Source organism: Gorilla gorilla, chromosome 12 (genome assembly GCF_029281585.2).
Source record: "Gorilla gorilla gorilla isolate KB3781 chromosome 12, NHGRI_mGorGor1-v2.1_pri, whole genome shotgun sequence".
Lineage (NCBI taxonomy): Eukaryota > Metazoa > Chordata > Mammalia > Primates > Hominidae > Gorilla > Gorilla gorilla.
The window spans coordinates 94,204,781-94,225,183 of record NC_073236.2 but is presented as its reverse complement, the minus strand read 5'-3'; the positions used below and the strand labels follow the sequence as shown (position 1 = coordinate 94,225,183).

At 37.4% G+C, this 20,403-nt stretch overlaps 1 protein-coding gene across 1 annotated transcript in view; it reads right to left on the bottom strand.

Annotated features, from left to right (window-relative positions):
• SRBD1 (S1 RNA binding domain 1) overlaps window positions 1-20,403 on the bottom strand; it is a 222,461-nt gene that overhangs the window by 137,786 nt on the left and 64,272 nt on the right. The window contains exon 14 of the mRNA XM_031008302.3: window positions 19,858-19,965. Coding sequence (XP_030864162.3) covers window positions 19,858-19,965 — 108 coding nt within the window. The remainder of the gene's footprint in view (window positions 1-19,857; window positions 19,966-20,403) is intronic.

The window sequence follows — 20,403 nt, the reverse complement described above, 5'->3', positions numbered from 1 at the left end:
CAAGAGCACGAATAGCTATGGAGGGGAAGACAAGAGATGTGAAAAAGAAGGGACAGCCAGGGACTTCAAAAGTACTGATAACGTTACATGTCTTAAGCTGAGTGCGATCTGGGAACACAGATCATTTAATCATTTTAAGTTGTTTCTATAGTTTTTAGAAATGTTTTTTAAAATGTAGCTTTAATCTGAAAAGCATACCTTTTATTTTTTATATCTTCCATAGTCCTTATGGGAGTGCCTTATTCACAGAAGGTTCTTACATATAAATATGAATATATATACATACTCTCCACATACATTATGTGCGGGGGAGGGGGGCCAGCAAGTTTTAAATCAATTCAAATTTCTGAGTGCCAACATGGGCAAATCAGTGAACTATCTTCCAAAGGGATGAACAATGATGATTCTTCCTACCCCAGTCATAAATGAATTTCCGAAAAAAGTTACATAAATCGGTACAGTACAAAGGCGGCTATATATTAAATGTTATGGAAGTACACAGAAAATTTTAGGAGAGCACAGATGAGGGTGAGATTAATCCTAACCTGAGATAAATTAGAGAATTTCATGGAGAATGTATCTGAGTCAGGCCCTGAAGGATAGGTAAGATTTTGATAGGCAGAGGATGAGGAAAGGGTATACCAAGGGAAGAAAACAGGATGAGCAAAAATAATAATTATTATTACACATTTTGAAGTTATAATAAAAATAACTGCTAATATTTACTGATTGTATACTATGTGCCAAGCACCATTCTAAGTATTTTTCAATGTACTATTCAATTTAATCTTCAAGAAAACCCTACGAAGTAGATACTATTATTATCCCCACTTCAGAGATGAAGAGACACAGGGAGATTAAGTAACTTAAGCACAGTCACCATGGTAGTAAAGGATGAAGCTATAATTTGAACCTGGTTCCATAGCCTATGCTCTTAACTACAAAAGGGTAGAAAACTTCCACCTAACACATTCAAAGAACTAAATTCCAACTTACCTTGTATATAGGAATCATTGGTATCTGAGAATACATGGTATGAAAGGAAAGGGCACTCAAATGGAAGCCACTGAAAACAGGAGCCAAAATTTCATTGTAAATAATAGGAGCAGATCAGGAGAGATTTAGCTGAGGCAATTTTGAATAATAAAACAATGTTGAAAATGGATTTATTTTAGCTTATATATTTAATAAAATATAGGATGTAACTGTAACTCTGGGCTAATTCTTATAATGAATAAACTGTTGATTACATAATTCTTTAAACTGTATGATTCCTTAATAAATGGCATCACAATGGCATAATGTAAAAATAAATATGGAGACCCAGATTATAAATGCTTGAATGATGAACACCATGTGTTGGGTTAAGAAGTGAGTATCAAGAGACTATACATGAAAAGTAGGTTGAGGCCAGCTCATGAAAGCCTTAACATCTCAAAAGAAGAAATGGTAAAGATGAAGAACTGGAAGGAAGAAATAGGAGACACATTTCAGAGACAGAATCAACAGGACTTCATGGTAGTTTGAATGGGGTATATGACAGAATAAGAAATCAAAGAGTACAAACGTTGTGCCCAAGAGAATTACCATCAGTAAAGGAAGGACTTATAAAAGAATTAAAAAAACACATAAAAAATAGGTTTGGGAGCCAAAGCAAAAAGCTAAATTTGGTTGAAACTGAGGTACCAGAGGGGTACTCTAGAGACTAGCATAAGCCACTGAATCTGAGTCCATGTCTCTGGTGAGAACTTGAAACAATGTAGACTTAGAACCCACAAGATGCAAAAGATGAAGTTCCAGAAGTGGATGAAGAGATTATCAAGGAAAAGAAGATATACAGAGAAGACAAAGCGGGTGAGGAAAATATCTGGAGTGTTGTCTAAGTTTAAGAGTGGGGAAGAGGTACAAGAATGCCTAGAAAAAATGATTAACAGGCTTAGAAGTACAATTACCAAAAGCAGGAGAGAAAAACAGCAGTGTACGAAACTGAAAAGGAATCTAGATAAGCTACAGCTTAGAAGAGGCTGCTGGGTTAAACATAAAATGGTCAGTGGATATGCTTTTACAAATCTTTGACTCTACCATGCCAAGCACTGTACAGATAGAAGTGCTCAAAAAATGTGTTGAGTGAATGAGTAAATAAATTTTGATAGTCAAAGTGAAAGAATCATCCAATATAACCAAAACATTCCTGAATATGTTAGTGAAAATGTCAATAATTAACAGTACTATAGTAAGATCTCAGGCTTAACTGTAGAGAGGATTTTAAAAGAAGTATTTCCCTTCTATATAATGACAAAAAAGGATTCTGTGCATGCACTAGATTTTGGAGACAAATATCCCCCAAGATATTAAATTCAATAAGACAGATACATTTTACATTTTCCCAGTAAGCTGAAACCTGTCACTTCTCACTAAGAAAATGTAGTCAGAAGGAAGATGGGGAAAAAGCAGTAAAAAAATGAAGAGTAGAAACAAATCAAACCTGAAATAACTAAGATATTTCAAAGGCCCAATATGTTACTGACATATTCTTAGGTCTGCTTTCTTTATCCACTTCTTATACTTCCCTACCAAAAACCTTGAATGAGAAAAATGTCAAGTCCAAAATCCGAAAATTTGAACAGGGGTCCCTAACACCCTTCCAGTCTTTCTGCACCCAAAAAAATTTTATTAAAATAGAAAAAAAACTGATTTCATGGTAGAAATTTTAATTATTACTTTTCTCACCAAAGTCTAAACCATCTAAAAGCAGTATTTCCTATTTAGAACCAGATACAGAGTCTCCCAAATGGGTTGAGTTAGGGATTCCCCAAATAGGAGAGAAGATAAGAAAGAAAATAGGTATCTGGGTTCCTCTTGTGTAATCAGTGAATTTTAACTCAAATTAAGCCTAGAACCTTGAAGACAAGGAAATCATTAAATGCTAGAAATTACAGCATACAAGAATAGAAAGACTTCCTCAAAGCATTTCTCCTTATGAAAGACAGTACAAAGGCTTCTTTGCATCTATATCCCTCAAATTTTTGGTGATACCAAAATCTGAATTCCGAGCCAGAAATATTCCTAATATATTGTTGGACATAACTTAAAATAGGAAGTAGAATATGACAATGGCAATGATGGCAGCAGCATGGTTTAAACAATGGAACTATCTAAATTCAAACCAGGAATTAGAAGGGTGGCCTACCAAACTTCTTATGTAGTCCTAGATTGAGGAAAACCATTATGTTGAAAGGAAAAAGAAAAATACTTCAAAAGGTAGTGGGAATTTCAGGTAAATGGACTAATTGAGTAAACACAAGAATCAGTCAAAAATATACCCATTAACTGCTAACCTGATGACTCATTTGCAAGCTCAAGTTGCTTATCACTAAGTAATATCTTACGATCCTTGACTAGGTGGATTCTTATTAATCAAGCTTTAGACTAGCCTGTAATTAATATATTTGAATGACAACACAACACTAGGGCCAATTCATGTGCTGTAACAATGCTGATCCTAAATTACGTAGGATACACAAAACCTCAGAATATTTAAAAAAGAAAAAAGCAACAGCAGCAGCATGAATCAAAAGTCAATCCAAGGACTCCACAACTGTCCACCTCAGGAAAGTTAAAGTGCTTACAAAATAAGATCTTAACTTTCTAAGCAATATCATGCTTCACTGTCTCCTGCCTATGACTATGATGGGTCATATCAAATTATTAAAGACACACATCCTATATATGAAAGAAGATGCTATTAACTGTGAAGGGGAGCAGGACAGAGGTTGAAGGGAATTGTGGCATGAATAGAAAGGTATAGCACTTCCAACCTTTTTTCTACTACCCAGTTCCTAGTATCAGTCTCTAAAGCCCAGAGGTCACTCTTCCAAATACAGGGGCTGAACCATATATGGTATATGGCAATGACAGTAAGATGTTCTACTTTGCCTATGTCAACAAAGGGGCAAGCTGGACATGGTGGAGCACATCTATAATCCCAGATACTCACAAAAGGCTGAGCCTAAGAGTTCGAGATCAGCCTGGGCAACACAGTGAGACCCTGTCTCAAAAACAAAAACAAAACAAAGACAAATGGGCAAGATGTACCTCTCCACCCACTTTCTTCATCACAGAATCAATTGTCAAATAATTTGCGTATACTGTTCCCTACACACACATACTAGTCTATCTCTCTTCATAAAACCCCGAGAAACCTCAGTAGCTCATTCTATACTGATGGTTACAGTCTGTCTCAAATATCTGCTTTCCTTGAAAAGAAAAGGTCACTACCAAACGCCTCTGTGTCAGTTGTTGTGTTGGTTTCTTATCCTTTACAGGCCAAAGTCTTTAATTCAACTAACTGCCAAGTCCAGGTCTGGATTGAAATTTATTTTCATACTCACCGTATATAAATAAAAAGATAAGCAGGTAAGTGAAAACAATATTACAGAATGTCAAGAGAATATATGACTTTAAAGCATTTCAATACGTAAAAACGCACATTAAAAATACTATTTACAAAAAAGTTTTTATTACAATAGATTTTTAAAGATCTCTACAGGTCAAGGTTACATCAGTAAACTGAAAATAAAGTATATATTTGAAGGCAAGTAAATATTTTCTATAACATTCCATAATTTCTATTTTCCACTATTCAGATTAAGAAAGTTCTATAGTAAAGACGATAGGAATAGATCCAAAGACAATCATGGTGATAATCCAAAAAATAAAATGCTTTTAAATATTTTTTTCTTAAGTTGGGAGAAACAGCCAACTAATATTTATGAAACAAAGAAGTAACCAGGGTTTCAAAACTTAGCTGTAAGAAGTTCTACCCCCATATATTCAGCCTAGAACAGACAACAGCCTCTAAAACATGTTTACAGGAAAATAAATATTCCGTAATACATATGGCAAGCCTTCTCTGAGTCCTTTTTCCTTTGTTCTTTCTTCAGACTCAGTTTCCCACTTTACAGCTTCTTCTCATATGACTCAATAAAGAATAAACAGGCTGGAAGTTAAACTGGTTGAACAATCTCTGAATAAGATACTGACACTGCCTTTTATTCTTTCTTTCACAAAAGTTTGATGACTTTTCTTTGGCCACCCTCTTCAATCTTCTGATAACCAAGATGAGTGCCTCCTCCTCTTAATCATAAGCACTGTATTAAAGACTCTCCAACCCAAAGAAAAACACAAAAACAATCTTGGGAGGGGCACAGCTGAAAAAGAACATGTTCTTAACTTCTCATTTACTCTCATCTCTGGCTAACTTTTGCCATGCCGCTGCCATCACCACCATCAGCACCATCACAACCACCCTCCCCAACACAACCCCAAGACTAAAAACAACTGCTTTAAATTTCTTTTAGTGCAGCAAGCAATAGCTTGTAAAAGGATGCAAACCAGCTGAAACATTTGACAGACAGTGTTAAATACCAGGGAATTCCTATCAACCAATTTACTTTAAAAGGTGCTTTGATGTTGGCTATCTTTCATGTACCTCTTTCATGGCACATTAATAAAGAAAATGGAGCTGAAGTAAATCAAGACCCAAGGTCATGTCTAGAATTACAGCACTGTAGGTACCTGATGAAATAGGGATTAATGCTGCATGAGTAGAGAATAAATAAAAGCACCTCTACCCACCAATCAGGCAAGTTTTAAAAGTGCTTCTGAACTTTATTCTGCAACTAGACCTGAGATATCTTTAATCCCCCATGCCCTTGAAACCTAATTATCATAATGTGAACCCAAATGTTAGGGTTCCTTCAAAATGCAAGTGCTATGAAGCGGAAAAGTAATGGGAATTAAACTGGGCGTAACCTTAGAAATGTACGGATGTGGGGAACTTAAAAGAGGTATTTCATTAAGTTAGAAGAGCATAACACAAAGATTTAGCCACATAAAATACACTAGAATCAAAAGGTTTACCGACCCCCCACCGCAGCCAAAAAATACATAAAACACAAATAAGGTGAATTCAAGAACTACTGTTTTCAACTATCAATTTCTGGCCCCCGAATCTCCAAGTTCTATACAACCAAAAGAAAAGGATCTCAACAAAGGATTTCAGTAATTTTGAATTCAACTAATGCAACTAAAATCAGAGAGAGAACCAAAATAATTCTTCACAACCCAGTTTAAGAAAAAACCTAGATATTCCCTCAATAAGAAACTGAATACATTTTTTAAAACGTGTTGGCCAAAGGTGAGGCAAAACAGTAAGCTGTTTAATCCCAAAGAAAAGAGGAAAATATGGATAAGAATAGGCCAAAGAGTCAACAATCTTAAAGTAAAAATGGTTCCAGTGGTAGCAATTGATATATCCCTCACACATCTAATTTAGCCTAGAAACTATGATGGAAAAAAAGAGCTAACACTGCTTAATAGAAATACATTCATCTTGAATTCACTACATTACCTGTTGTTCACCAAAACACAGAATTCAGCAGAAATTAAGACTGCACTGGACCCTATCTACAGAGATGGTTACTAAAAGTCCTAAAGGATGGACACTACAACCCTAATATGGTTCCTAACTTCACCAAGAACACCATTAATAAGAGGGTCTATGTATAATTATTTCATCTACCTATTTACAAGCATTAAAGTCTCAGAAACTATCCTTTTCTACTCAACTGAACTCTCTAACAGAAAATACTGTTCATCTGATGTATGCTCTTTAAGAACAAAATTGTATACAGGAAATTGGTGAATTCCACTCTATTTTCAAAATGGCAGTAAAATGTCAGTTTGGAGGAGTATCTAGGAGTGTAAAACTGTACATACGCAAACAGATTAGACAGAGAAAAAGTAAGGCATTGTTTCCTCCACTTCTAAAGGTTATCAAAAACACTGATACAATCCCAAAGTTCATCAATTGCTACATTAATGCTGAACATGTTTAATTTACATTTTAGGTTCTGTTAGAGCCTAAATATACTTGTCTAAACAGGACATCTGTTTTGGTTATAATACATTGTATCTTTGGCAAGAACTTAAAACTAACAAAAACAATCAAGAATCTTTATTGGATCTGGCAACAAAAGCAGATTTGTAACCAAAAATCTTAAAACAAGAAATGACCATCACTGGGCTTTAGGCCAATTCTAATCTAAGTCAATAAACAAAGATCTGCAAGAGGGGCTACAGTGAGGGGGTGGGGTAACTCCTGCAGATATTTAAATTGGACTTACGAACACAAAAACACATGGGTTACAAAACTGGTAAAACATTTTATTTTGATCAAAAACAGTCAAACTGAATTCAAATCCAAATAGTATTTTAAAACCACACACACATATACATACACACACATCCAAATTATTCATTCCTTATGTCTCCTTTCCCAACATACTTCACTGAAATGGTCTATTTAAATATGTATTTTTAAAAACATTCTGCCTTTCAACAAAATGAACATAAATTGTATTGATTGTAAAACATAGTTTTATTTTTTAATTTACCTTATATCACAAACATCCTAGAAAGGAAACACTATAAACAAGAGCCCAGTGTTCATAATAGTCACAGAAATGGAGATGAATATCAATAAAGAAAAGGCAACAAAATTCTAGAATGTCACAGTACATCATCTCAAGCCATCACTGTAGAAAGAAATGAGAAATTTAAATAACACAGCACCTTAACTTGTCATTAGGCATGATAATCTGGATATTAGTTTTAATATCCAGAAAACAATTTAGGCTATCCCAAGTTCCAAGGATGATTTATTGTTTTTATCATTCCTAGAAAACTGCATATAGAGGAGACAGGATATTTAAATACAAAAATCCTGATTTCAAATTCCACTTGTGAAACGGAAAATACTGCACTAGTGAGAAATTAATAACACCAACCACATCTTTTCCTCCATATAAAACAGTATTAACTTCATAACATTATGAACTTACATAGCTAAATAGATCTTAAGTTACATAGCTAAGCCTACTGATTTTTTGGAAAGCAAGTTTCTTTAAACCAAAGCAAAAGAAAAAGGTCCAGGTGGTTCAGGACAGGGGAGATCTGCTGCACATTATTCTGATAAAGTCACTCACAGAGTAAAAAGAAACCCGAGAAATCATCCAAAAATCTCTATCAAAAATTCCCCCTACCATCACAAAATTAATGTATCCTTATTAAAATTCATATTGTTAGATTAGGTCCAAAAACTCAAGTCTTTCAAAAACTTTTTTGGTTCTGATTCTAACACACCTCAGTGTCCACAAATTTGAAAAGCATGTCTCCAAATCTTGACTGAATTATTGACTAAAATGTTAACTAATAGGATGTTTGTGGCACACTAGAGACCTCAAACCAGACATCAACACATTAGCTAATCAACATCTTTTTGGGAGCCACATAACCAAATCTCCAGTTTGTCCATAAGTGTATTAAGAGACTATCAATAGCTGTGTTGAGGTCCAGATGTTTCTACCAGTCTAATTTTCCTAACAGAAAATGAAATAGGTTAAGACCAAAATGTTTTATTTGTAAGAAACGCATGGTAATGTCCAGTGGTTATTTTTCTACTGTCCCTTCCTACCTAAGTGCTCATTAACCATTCCTTTATAATTTAATAATAATCTTACCTGTCCAAGATTACACTCAGTCATCTATACAACCTATTTTATTTTCCCTCTGGAACATCAAAATAACATCAGTTCATCTCCAAGCTTCCACAGTTTCTCAACAATTACCAACAGTGGTATCAAAATTTTATGTACAAGTCCACCCAGAACTCCAGAAAATGTTTCATCTGGGCCAGAAGATAAAATAAGAAACAGAAGATCTCTTAATATCTTATTTTAATTATGTTTTAGTTTTCTTTTATTGATACTTATTCATCTTTTCAGCCCCCCAAATCATCCTATCTCACAAATCAAAAGAGAAGTTGAACAAGTCTACTCTTTTATCCACTGATTAGGATTATAATATTATCTAGAAGCAATGAGATTTCTTTTCTAAATCTCTTTACCCAAAGATAATCATTAAAAGACTTTTATGCTATACATGGGGGGAAGCAGGAAAAGGAGGGATTCAGTTCTTAAATTTTGGTCTTCCAGAACTATTTTTAACAGATCAGTAACTTCCCTCTTACACACATTCTTGGTTACTTACACTTCTTTCAGCTTTGTATATGTCCTTGTAAAATCCACACCTGGCAGGGAGTATGCAGTCAATACATACAAATTAATTTACTTTTAGTTCCTAATCTTTTTCTGGTGGCAAAGCCCCTGGAAGTCAATGTGCTCTACTGAGAACACAACAGAATATTTGCATATTATATAATATAATTAAACATATAAGAGCTAAATCAGATACTAGTTACTAGTAGACACCAACAAATTAAGAAAAATACATAAATGTAAAATAAATTGTTCCAAACTTGGTTTGGCAAAGAAACTTTCTTGTATGAATGACATAATTCATACAAGAAAGGTTCCTTTCTTTTTTTTCTTCTAGGGGAAAAAAACATACTTGATAGAATACTTAAGCAATTTTCTGACATACTCTAATAGGTAGAAGACTTGTTCTAGCAAACCAATCACCCAAACATTTTTATTTGTGTTTTTCTCTACTGGAATTATGTTCTCTTTTCCATAAAATTTTGTTAGAAAGAGTGCATCTCTGAATTGGCCTATTAAAAACCTTTTGCCTTGAAATAAGATTATAATAAAGTTTTACCATGTGTTAATAACTAAAGTATTTGTAAAGTTTTCTTTGACATGAGGAATTTTAATTGAGATTGGGAAAATTCTATCCATTAATTTAACTTTTTTCCAAGGAATATGGTAAGGATCATGGCTCATTATTTTACTGGAAGAGTACATTTGTCCAGCTTACATATCCCAATGTGTTCTGAGAACCATTCCTCTATTTACTTCCCTTCAGAGGATCTTTTGCAATTGTATAAGGTAGTCTGAATTTTATTTCTAAAAGCTTTCTAACTTCTCAGTAAAGACTCTTGCGGGCCAATCTTCTCTCTTAACTTTGCATTTTTAAAGGCTGAAAACTGTAATTTCATAGAGCAATGTTCCTCAAACTTTTATGATCAACCATAAGAAATACATCACAACCCAGTACACATACATACATGTAACCAAAACAAATATTCATGAGGCAATACTTAGTTTACTACATGAAATGCCCTCTATTTCCTATTCTTTTCTATTTAACTTTTTAAAAATGCTGGTTGAGATGCACTAAATGGACTTCACATTTCACCAATGGGTTACAAGTTACAATCTGAAAAACATAGGCTCACACGACACAGAAAAATGAGGATAAAGAGAACATGAATCTGGATAGTATGGATAAAGGAGGACACAAATTCATCACACTTTACTTCAGCACTGGAGTCTTCTTAAAATGTGTCTCATATACCAAGAATATCGGTTATACCTATACTTATCTAAAAATTGTACTTCTTGTCACTATCGCCTTACCTTGCTTTTAATTCTTGATACAGAATTTTTCACCAACTGACATATATAAAAATACACACACTCTTATCTTTTTGTCTGTCTTCTCCATTGGAATGCAAACTTCAAGAGGGGTAGGGACTTTGCCTGTACTGCTTTCTTTCCCAGCACACGATACTGTGCCTGTCACATAGTCTTGGTTCTGAGGGATACTCTGCTGACTGGATGATCGAAACAGGAGTAATGGGATGTTTTTGTTCTAGCTAAAGCATCAAAGGCCTGTTTTGCCAACAATAGCAATCATTCATCTGTGTCCTATAAAATGGGTGTGTTTTGGGGGGAGGGACAAGAGTTAGACTTGAGAGAAAAAATTTCTTTGGGAAGATGATTGGGATGCTATGCCATTTTTCCTGCTCTCTCAACATTTCACATAGAAGAATATCTTATCCATCACATGCCAAGCGGAAGGCGCTTTACTGGGAACACTTCATGAGCTTCACATATGCTCCCAGAGTATGGAGTGCTAAACATGCCTTAGAAAAATGAAAAGGAAGAGCTACCTCTGAGGGCACAGAAAAGTACAACAGGAAGGCAAGGATGGGTAAGAAAGAGAATAGGTGCAAGCCTAAGGTATGAGAAAGAGAGAAAATTTAAAAGGGAGACAGCTGTGCTAAGGATAAGCTGTTGATACCCATTGGAGAGCAGGCAAGGCGGTATGAGCCAAATGGGCCTGCAGGAAGAAGTGTATGGTAGGCTTTCAACAGATTCTGTCCAAGAGGACTGAGCAGCGAAGTAATGCAGATGAGAATGGCTGGACTGAAGCCCAGGGCGAGAGAAGGAAAGCCATAACCAGTCAACCAAAGAAAATATCAGCTACATCACAGCTTCCTTGCAAGGGAAATCTCAGAAAACAAAAATAGAAAAATTCTTCATAACACCCCATGAAAGGAAGCATCAGCAATTGTATTTGGGCCACCCAGAGGGCCTTACCCCAGAATGCAACTGGTCCTGCTTCCTAAGACCATGCTCTTTTTTCCCATGCTACTCCACTCTGAGGACTAAACTTAGAGGGATCAGAAAATTCAGCTAGTGAGTTAGGGAAAATAAGAATAACAAAGAGGAAAAGAGAGAGGACACTAACTACATATCCCGATAAACTAACCTGCAAATCCCCATAGTGAAGTAGCATCTTCCGGAGTGAAAGAGGCCTGACATTTAATTGAACTTATCTTAAGTTTGGATCTCTGATTATTGCACTACAGAAGATATTTCAACTGCTGAAATGAGACTATGCTAATAACTAAGAGGGACTGAAAAGGCTATGAGACCTGTCCATTATTTCAGCCAGGAATGAACATGAGTTCATCCAAACATGAGTTGAATAAAGAGAGGAGGTAGTAAAGAAAAAGTTGTTCTCTTCTTGTACCTTACTGAGTCTATCTCATTCAATCTGACATTTATAGGTGATAAATATTTGTTGAATAAATGAATGCATAAGTAAAATAACCACAAGAAAATATATAAAAACATTAATATGATTCTCTGAGTAATGACAGTACCAATAATTTTTATTTTCCTCTTGGTATTTTTCTGGACTTCTCAAGATCTCCCTCTTAAGCATCCTTTAAAAAAAAAAGAATATTAAATTGCCAGAGAATGAAGGCTATATCATGTACATGTTTCCACAGGCATAGATATCCTGAGGAAAGAACTAAAAGAAACAAGTAATTCTTAACTCAAAAGTGTAAATTTAGATGATTGAAAAGATCATTATCTATTTTTTTTTATGGTCTTACTTTGGTGTCGGAAAATAGCAAATTTTACATTTAAAGAAAATTTAAAATACAAAACCAATATGAGAAATTAGCTACCTGGATTCATCTTTTACTGAAAACAACTAAAAGACCTATATTCTTAAAGAGATCTATGAGTTGGCAAGAAAGAAATTTTTTTGCTAAAAAAAAAAAATGAAGTATATGTGGGAACCTTGATTTCTGAAGCTGACTTTCAGCTGAGGGCATCTGCTGAACCAAGTGCATTTTATTTTCAAGTTTCATGGCCTCACAGAGCTTCACAGAACCAGAAGAATAAAATAGAAAACCCAGGATCCACCTAAGATATAGATGTTAACAAAAGATCCCCCACCTACTCTCACATATGTAAAGCTAGGACTCCAGAGTTAGGTTAAACCCTCAGTGTAAGAATAAAACAGAACTATAACTCACTATACTCTACCCCCAGGAGATCACAATGAAAATGGACTATCTCAAACTCAGTCACGGGCTGATGTAGGGGGGAACTACTGATGAGAATATGGAACTATAAGCCATCTGTCTGGTCTGCAGCCTAAATTCACACTACCTGGGTGGTCAGAAAAAAACTCAAGCCGAGAATTTAATTTAAGTGATCCCAAACTGGTAGTATCTAAGGGAGTGTAGCAGAAGCAAATGCAAATCCTCTTTGAAGCAACTTACCATCAGTCCAGGCCTAAATGAATTCCCACAAAGTTCCACCAAAATAAAAAGCTTACCTTAAAAACTGAACAAAAAAGGAAAGAAAGCATCACAAAGCAGAACCAGCAATTACAGCATATAGCAGAAATAAAATTACAAGGATTCTAGAATTATTACACAGATTGTAAAATGCAAGATTTAACATGTTTTAAAAAAAGACAGGCTTGAAAATACAGCCAGGAAAAAAGTGATAGAATCATCAAGCAGATTTGAATAACACAGAACTTCTAGATGAAAAATAAAACTGAAATTAAAAATTGAATGGGCCAGGCGTGGTGGCTCATGCCTGTTAACCCCAGCACTTTGGGAGGCCATGGCAGGCGGATCATGAGGTCAGGAGTTCAAGACCAGCCTGACCAACACAGTGAAACCCTGTCTCTACTAAAAATACAAAAATTAGGTGGGCATGGTGGCAGGCGCCTGTAATCCCAGCTACTCAGGAAGCTGAGGCAGGAGAATCACTTGAACCCAGGAGGCAGAGGCTGCAGTGAGCTGACATTGTGCTGCTGCACTCCAGCCTGGGCGACAGAGAGAGAGAGTCCGTCTTAAAAAAAAAAAAAAATTAAATGAGTGGATGTCAATTCTCCAAATATTAAATTACAGACTTAATGAGTTAAAACTATAAAACTTCTAGTACAAAACAGAAGAAAATCACAGTAACCTTGATTTTGCCAAAATTTCCTAAATAGAAAACAAAAAGCAAAAACTATACCAACAAATTGATAAATTGGACTTTCTCAAAACTAAAATTTTTGCCATTCAAAAGATCCTGTTTAAAAAAAAGTGAAAAGTCACAGACTGGGAAAAAATGTTTATGAAACATATACCTGACAAAGGGCTTAATTCAGAATAAATAAAAATACTCTTATTCAATAATCACAAGGAAAACAATCCATTTTTTTAAATGCAAAGATTTGAACAGATACCTCACTAAAGAAGATACATGGATGGCAAATAAGCAAATGAAGATGCTCATGATCATTAATCACTAGGAAAATGCAGATTAAAACCACAATGAGATATCACTACATATCCACTAGGGCAGCTAAATTTAAAAGGCTGACCATACCAAGCACTGACCATAACTTCATAATTCCATTGAGGATACAGAGAAACTAGTGTTACGGAATCCTTAGGGTGTCACTTTTCCAGCCAGACACCTCTGTGGCCAGTGGTGCCTTTGTCCGAGTTTTGCTCAGGCCCCCTGGGCTCGTTCCACTCACTCAAGCTGGCAGGTTGTGCTTGGCTGGTGCTACTGGCCCAGATCTCACCCTGCCAAGGGCGAGCCAGGCGTAGTGCGGTGAGCGGTGTGTGAGTGAGCACAGGGTCCGGCCACTGTGCAGAGCTAGGCGTGCCAGCTGTGGCAGGGCAGGTGGTGCCATGCAAGGCTGTGGCTGGACCAGATATATCACATGCAACTACCACTGCAGACACCCACATCTGGACGAGGGGAACACAGTGGTTCCTGGAAGGTGGGAGATGCCAGGAACCACAGAGTCCCAAAGAGGGTGCCATAGCCCTGGCTTAGGGAGCACCTAGGTCTGGGCTCCCCAAAGGGCTGCAGCTCTTTTCTCCTTCTCAAGGTCTGCAGCATGGCAGGCAGGAGGGCATGTTTCAGCCCTGTTTGTGTTACAGCTGTTTCAGATCCACCATTTGGTGGAACCAGAGTTCTTGTCCCATGTCCAAGAAGAATGAGGTATGTGGACAACTGGAGGGTGAGCAAGGCAGAGAGGAACTTCATTGAGTGACAGAACAGCTCTCAGAAGACCCAAAGTGGGCAGCACCTTTCCGCAGGCAGGTTGTCCCAATGAGTGTCTAGCTCTCAGCAGAGAGGAGACCCACAATGGGTAGCCCCTTTCTGCAGGCAGGTTATCCCAATGAGTGTCCAGCTCTCAGTGGAGAGGAGATGGGCAGTGGGTAGCCCCATTCTGCAGACAGGTCTCCTGACAAGTGTCCAGCTCTCAGCAGAGAGCAGACCCAAAGTGGGTGGCTCCTTCCCATAGCTGGTAGTCCCAACATCTGTGTCAGTCTGGCTGAGTCCAGGGTTTTTATGGGCTCAGAAGGGAGGAAATGCATGCTGACTGGTCCATGGGCAGCCATGGGCAGGTCTGGAAAAAGTACCATAAGTTCACACTCCCGGCCACAGACTCCACCCAGAACTGGCAACCTGGCCTCCAGACTTCACGTAGGCCCTGGCTTGGAGGTGGGGGTTTCACTGAGACCTGCCCCTTGCTGCCCAGGAATGTCTGCCTCCCACCATCAGCATGCCTCCATGGTGCATAGGCTGTTTGTGCCAGGGGACACCTGTAGGCCTGTGCCAAGCTGCCCTTAGCCATCACCCCACCTCAGCCTCACTCCTGTGTTGGTTGGTGCCCAAAATCCTGAACAGGCTGAGGCAGCCGGGGCTGGTGTCAGCACTGCCCCGAGTGCAGGCACACCTGTCCAGGTCGCAACAGTGCCTAGGCTCGGCCACAACTTTGCTCTGTTCTGGAGCGGGTGCTGGGAGCAGGGAGAGGCCAGGGAGGTGGAGCAGGTACTTCCAAGCCTGCAGGGGAAGGGGCATCGCAGGCCCCTGAGAGCGCAGGGATGCCCAGGTCCAGAGCTGCAGCTGGGCAGCTGCAACTGCGCCCAGGAGCATGGGGCTCCTCTGCCCCACTAACCTGGTAGGAGGTGGGGCTCCCATCACCTGTGGAGCATGCAACCCAAGCCACAACTCCCCTGCTGCAGCCAGTGTCTTCCCAGCAGCTGCTCCAGATGGGCTGCCACTGCCACCGCTAGAATTCTGATACATTGTTGTTGGGAAAGTAAGATGGTACAACCATCTTGGGAAAAAGCTTGACAGTTTCTTAAGTTAAACATATACCGTATACCATATACCACACAACACAGACTTTCCACACATAGCTATTTACCTAAGAGAAATGACAGCATATATCCATACAGTAAATGAATGCTCATGCTGCTTTATTGGTAGTAGCAAAAAACTAGCAACAACTCGAATATCCATCAACAGGTGATTGAATAAACTAATCGTGATACAGCCAAACAATGAATACTGTTCAGTAATAAAAAGAACCACTGGTTTCTGCAGCAACAAGGATGAAATCTCAAAATAATCATGCTCCATGAAAGAAGCCAATAAAAGATTATACACTGTATGATTTCATTATGTATAAATCTAAAAAACACAAACTAATGTATAACTACAAAAGCAAAATGAGTGCCTACCATATGTCAAAAGATTGAAAACTGCAAACCATTCTAGCATATACTTTAAACAAATGACCCATAAAACTGTAGAATTTTTCACGAATATTTTCAACTTTCATTTTTTCATGAACATTTCAACTTCAACTATCACAATTCAGTATGTGATAACTGAGACTTAGCATGGTTACATTCTGCAACTTAACTCCAGTTTAACTTTTTGCTCCTTTGGTAATTAGAATTTGCAGCTTTGGATGACTTGCCCCATAATATGTGTAAGTATCATGATTCGTAAGGTATTTTAAGGGTAGGGAGAGAAATGAATGAGAGAAAAGACAGATGAATGGGTCAGGTTTCCTGGGGTTTATGAATTAGGATATATATCATGGCGTTTGTTAACCTATGGCAGCATGCCAAGGCAAAGAGTGTTGGAAGGAACAGATAAGAAGAAATGTGCTGGTAGATATGGCTGGAAATGTTTTTCAGGATGAGTGGCTGACAAGATTATAGATTAACCTATCAGATTATCTGTTCAGAAGGTATTAAAAATGGCTGCCAGAGAAAGACTGGAGATTTCAATTTCAATGTAACTTCAAAGTGTAAGATGAGAAAACATGGTTTTCTCAAACAGGCACTTTGAATTGGCAAAATGATAATAAAATGAAATTAAACAGCTGATTTTTCTAAAGCACTTGCTATAAATTCCAATTAGATATCTGCATCATTTAAAAACTTCAAAAGCACATATTAGCAAACAAATACAAAAAGTACATTAAAAGACTAATACAGTGTAAGTAGAGTTAAATCAGAACTGCAAAAATGGTTCAACTGTAGAAAATAGCTACCATAATTAACCACACGGGTAGATTTTAAAACCCAAATAATTATAGCAGAAAGGAGAAAACAGACTATAGGAGAAAGTCTACCATCCAAAGCAAGTCTTAAATTGCAACAAAATGGGGCTCTTCTGAAAGAAAATGCCTAATAGAGACTATATTCATAAAAGTGCAAAGAAGGCACCAAAGATCCTGGCTAATACGGTGAAAACCCATCTCTACTAAAAACTATAAAAAAATTAGCCAGGCATGGTGGCGGGCACCTGTAGTCCCAGCTACTCGGGAGGCTGAGGCAGGAGAATGGTGTGAACCTGGGAGGTGGAGCTTGCAATGAACCAAGATTGCGCCACTGCACTCCCGCCTGGGTAACAAAGCAAGACTCCGGCTCAAAAAAAAAAAAAAAAAAAAAAATTTATATTAATGGGGTCTCCCTAAACTCAAAGATTAGCCCACACTTAACATATTTACTACAAATAGCCTTAAAAATAGGAGATACATAACACATTCCATTTTAAATCTTCACAGTTGTCAATGGTGCTAACAGGTAGGTAACATTTCCACAGATGAAGATGCTAAAGCTAAAAGAGGATTAAAACTATATGGCTAACCAGAGGCAGTAGGTGGCAGGCCTGAACCTAGGTCGTCTCTATAGCCCACATACTTCACTTCATACCACAGCACCTATGGTGAGGCTCAACTAAAATGGCATCTAATTCATATCCATTAATAAGACTGAACATCTCATGATACCACAATACATAGATTTATTTTACACAAGTACGACAGACATTATTACTATCCAAAGTGATAGATTTTACTATCATCCCTATTGCATCAAGGTGAAAATAAACTTTATGTAAGTTTATTAATTTGCATAAGAAAATACTGCATCTAATTTCACAGCCCTTTTAAAGACATATAATTTATATTTATAATAAAAGTACGTATATAAACAAATACAAACACACTCATAAAAAAACATATTGTTTATTAAAGCCTTAGTGTTTTGTTTTAATTTATGTTATCTCACTTTTAATACTGTTAAAAAACCTGTAAGGTAGGTATTCTTTTCCCCATTTTAAAAATGAAGGAAAGTGAAGCTAAGAAAGGCTAAGTAACTCTTCAAAACCTACATAACTAGTAAATGATTAAAACAAAAGATGAGGCCGGGCGCGGTGGCTCACGCCTGTAATCGCAGCACTTTGGGAGGCTGAGGCAGGCGGATCACGAGGTTAAGAGATCAAGATCATCCTGGCTAACACGGTGAAACTCCATCTCTACTAAAAATACAAAAAATTAGCCAGGTGTGGTGGCGGGTGCCTGCAGTTCCAGCTACTCGGGAGGCTGAGGCAGGAGAGTGGCATGAACCTGGGACACAGAGCTTGCAGTGAGCCAAGATTGCGCCACTGCACTCCAGCCTGGGTGACACAGCGAGACTCTGTCTCAATTAAAAAAAAAAAAAAAAAAAAAAAGATGAACCCAGATTTGTCTGACCCCACAGTTCATCCTTTCCTTTTTAATAGTACATACTGCCTAAAGTTCAATAAAGGGATATTCTATAAGCAAATGAAGAAAAAATGGAAGACATCTTCACTACTTAATATTTTTTATGATTTGAAAGTTGTACTTATAACCACTACAAATGTATGCAAGATTTTTACATGAAATTAATGTGAACAAGTTAAAAAAAAATCAGAGAAGGTACCTGAAATAAACTGAACCAGCTACATCAGTGCTTGTATTAGTTTCTCAAAAGGACTGGGTACACGTTTGCAGTTCCCAGAATAGGGAAGATCCACCGTATTTCCCAGGCCAACTTAAATTACAACAAGAGAAAGAGGGAAAAATTCTGCAGTGGATGTTTCAATCTGTTTCCTTCTTGAATCATGATCCCATGGCACCTATCAGTTTGTTCCTCACCTTCTCTTACTCCCCTTGTTACCCTGAGTTTGTTTTTCTGACTGACTCTGACTACACTCTTGGCACTCTTGACTATAATAACTGCCTGGCCTTTACCTTTTGGCCTACCTACACAAATCCTAGAATTCTTCCTGTGTTAGGTTTTACTCTCTGTTACTTTGTTGATCCTGTCAGTCACCTGCTCATCAGTCAACCATTCTTTTAGTTATTAGTTTTCTCACTAGCAGTGGGAGATAGCTCTTGATCACTTTCTGTTAAATATCAGCCATTATAACTACTCTCTCTCCTAGAATTAAATCCTTTAGGACTTAATATTCTACTATACTTTGGAAAAGGAAGACATGACTATTGAGATCCAAAGAGGAAGTAGGGAAACAATGGTGAAAGAAAGCAGAACTACTACAAATGCAGGGGCAAGACTAGAGAAATTGGGTCTTTCTAATCCAAAGCTATTCACAAGTTATCTGTACGCCTATATGAAATAAAAGTTTGTGACCAAGGGATAAATGAGGAAAGAATACTGGAAATACTTTTTAATTCATAATACTTACCTTGGCTCTCAGTTCTGAAGGGTAATGATTCATAGGCTTCAAAGCTTTGGGAGAAGAAGGCTAAGTTATTCACAGTCTACTAGCTGCTAGCCTGGTACATCATTCTACTTATTATTCAACAGTTAACTAGAACCCTCACACAATGTATAGCCTAGAAAATCCAATGAAACTGAGCCCTAACGTGCTGCTTCTGTAAGAGGTTTCTGGACTCTGTCCTGCTCTAATCATTCCTGTCTCAAATTTCTCCAAGAGTCAGACACTTTACATTATCCTGCAAAGTTCTCATGAACACCAAGAGGTGGCCTGGAGGGCAAAGAAGATGTACATCTTAAAAAGAGAAGGGAGGATTCATCACAAAAGGAACTTTAAAGTTCCCATGCTTCTCCAAGAAAAGAGACATATGTAATAGCCTTACCAGTAAACAACATCCAGTGGTGCAAAATAATTCTTCATTATCAGGTCAGCAAAGTAAGCTTCTGTTTCCCTGCAGGCAGTTCCATTTCCAATCACTACTGTGCTGCAGCTTCAAGGCAGAAACAGAATGACAAACTGAATTTCAAGGCATGCTTTGAAATCAGCTGGAGAAAATGTACAGAATGCACAAATACTATTATATGATTCTCTTATTCTCTCATATATACAAGCAACCTGTCCACTGTTGCATAAGGAAAAGACAGACTTATACGGAATAAAAGACACTGCCCTGCATTTGGTATAGGAGGCAGCAGAGAAGTATTTTACTGTCACACTATCTCAAAAAAGTCAGCTTTCTTCCCATCGAGAAGGAACCAAAATCAGAGATAAGTAAGTCAACTCTGGAGCATTCTAAGCCATCTAAGCCACAATAAAGATATTATGATTAAATTATATAATATATTGTCAATTTCTGAAACTTCTAACTATAACCACATCTATTCCTCAGATGGAAAGAAGGCAGGGAGAGAGGGAGAAAATTGGAACA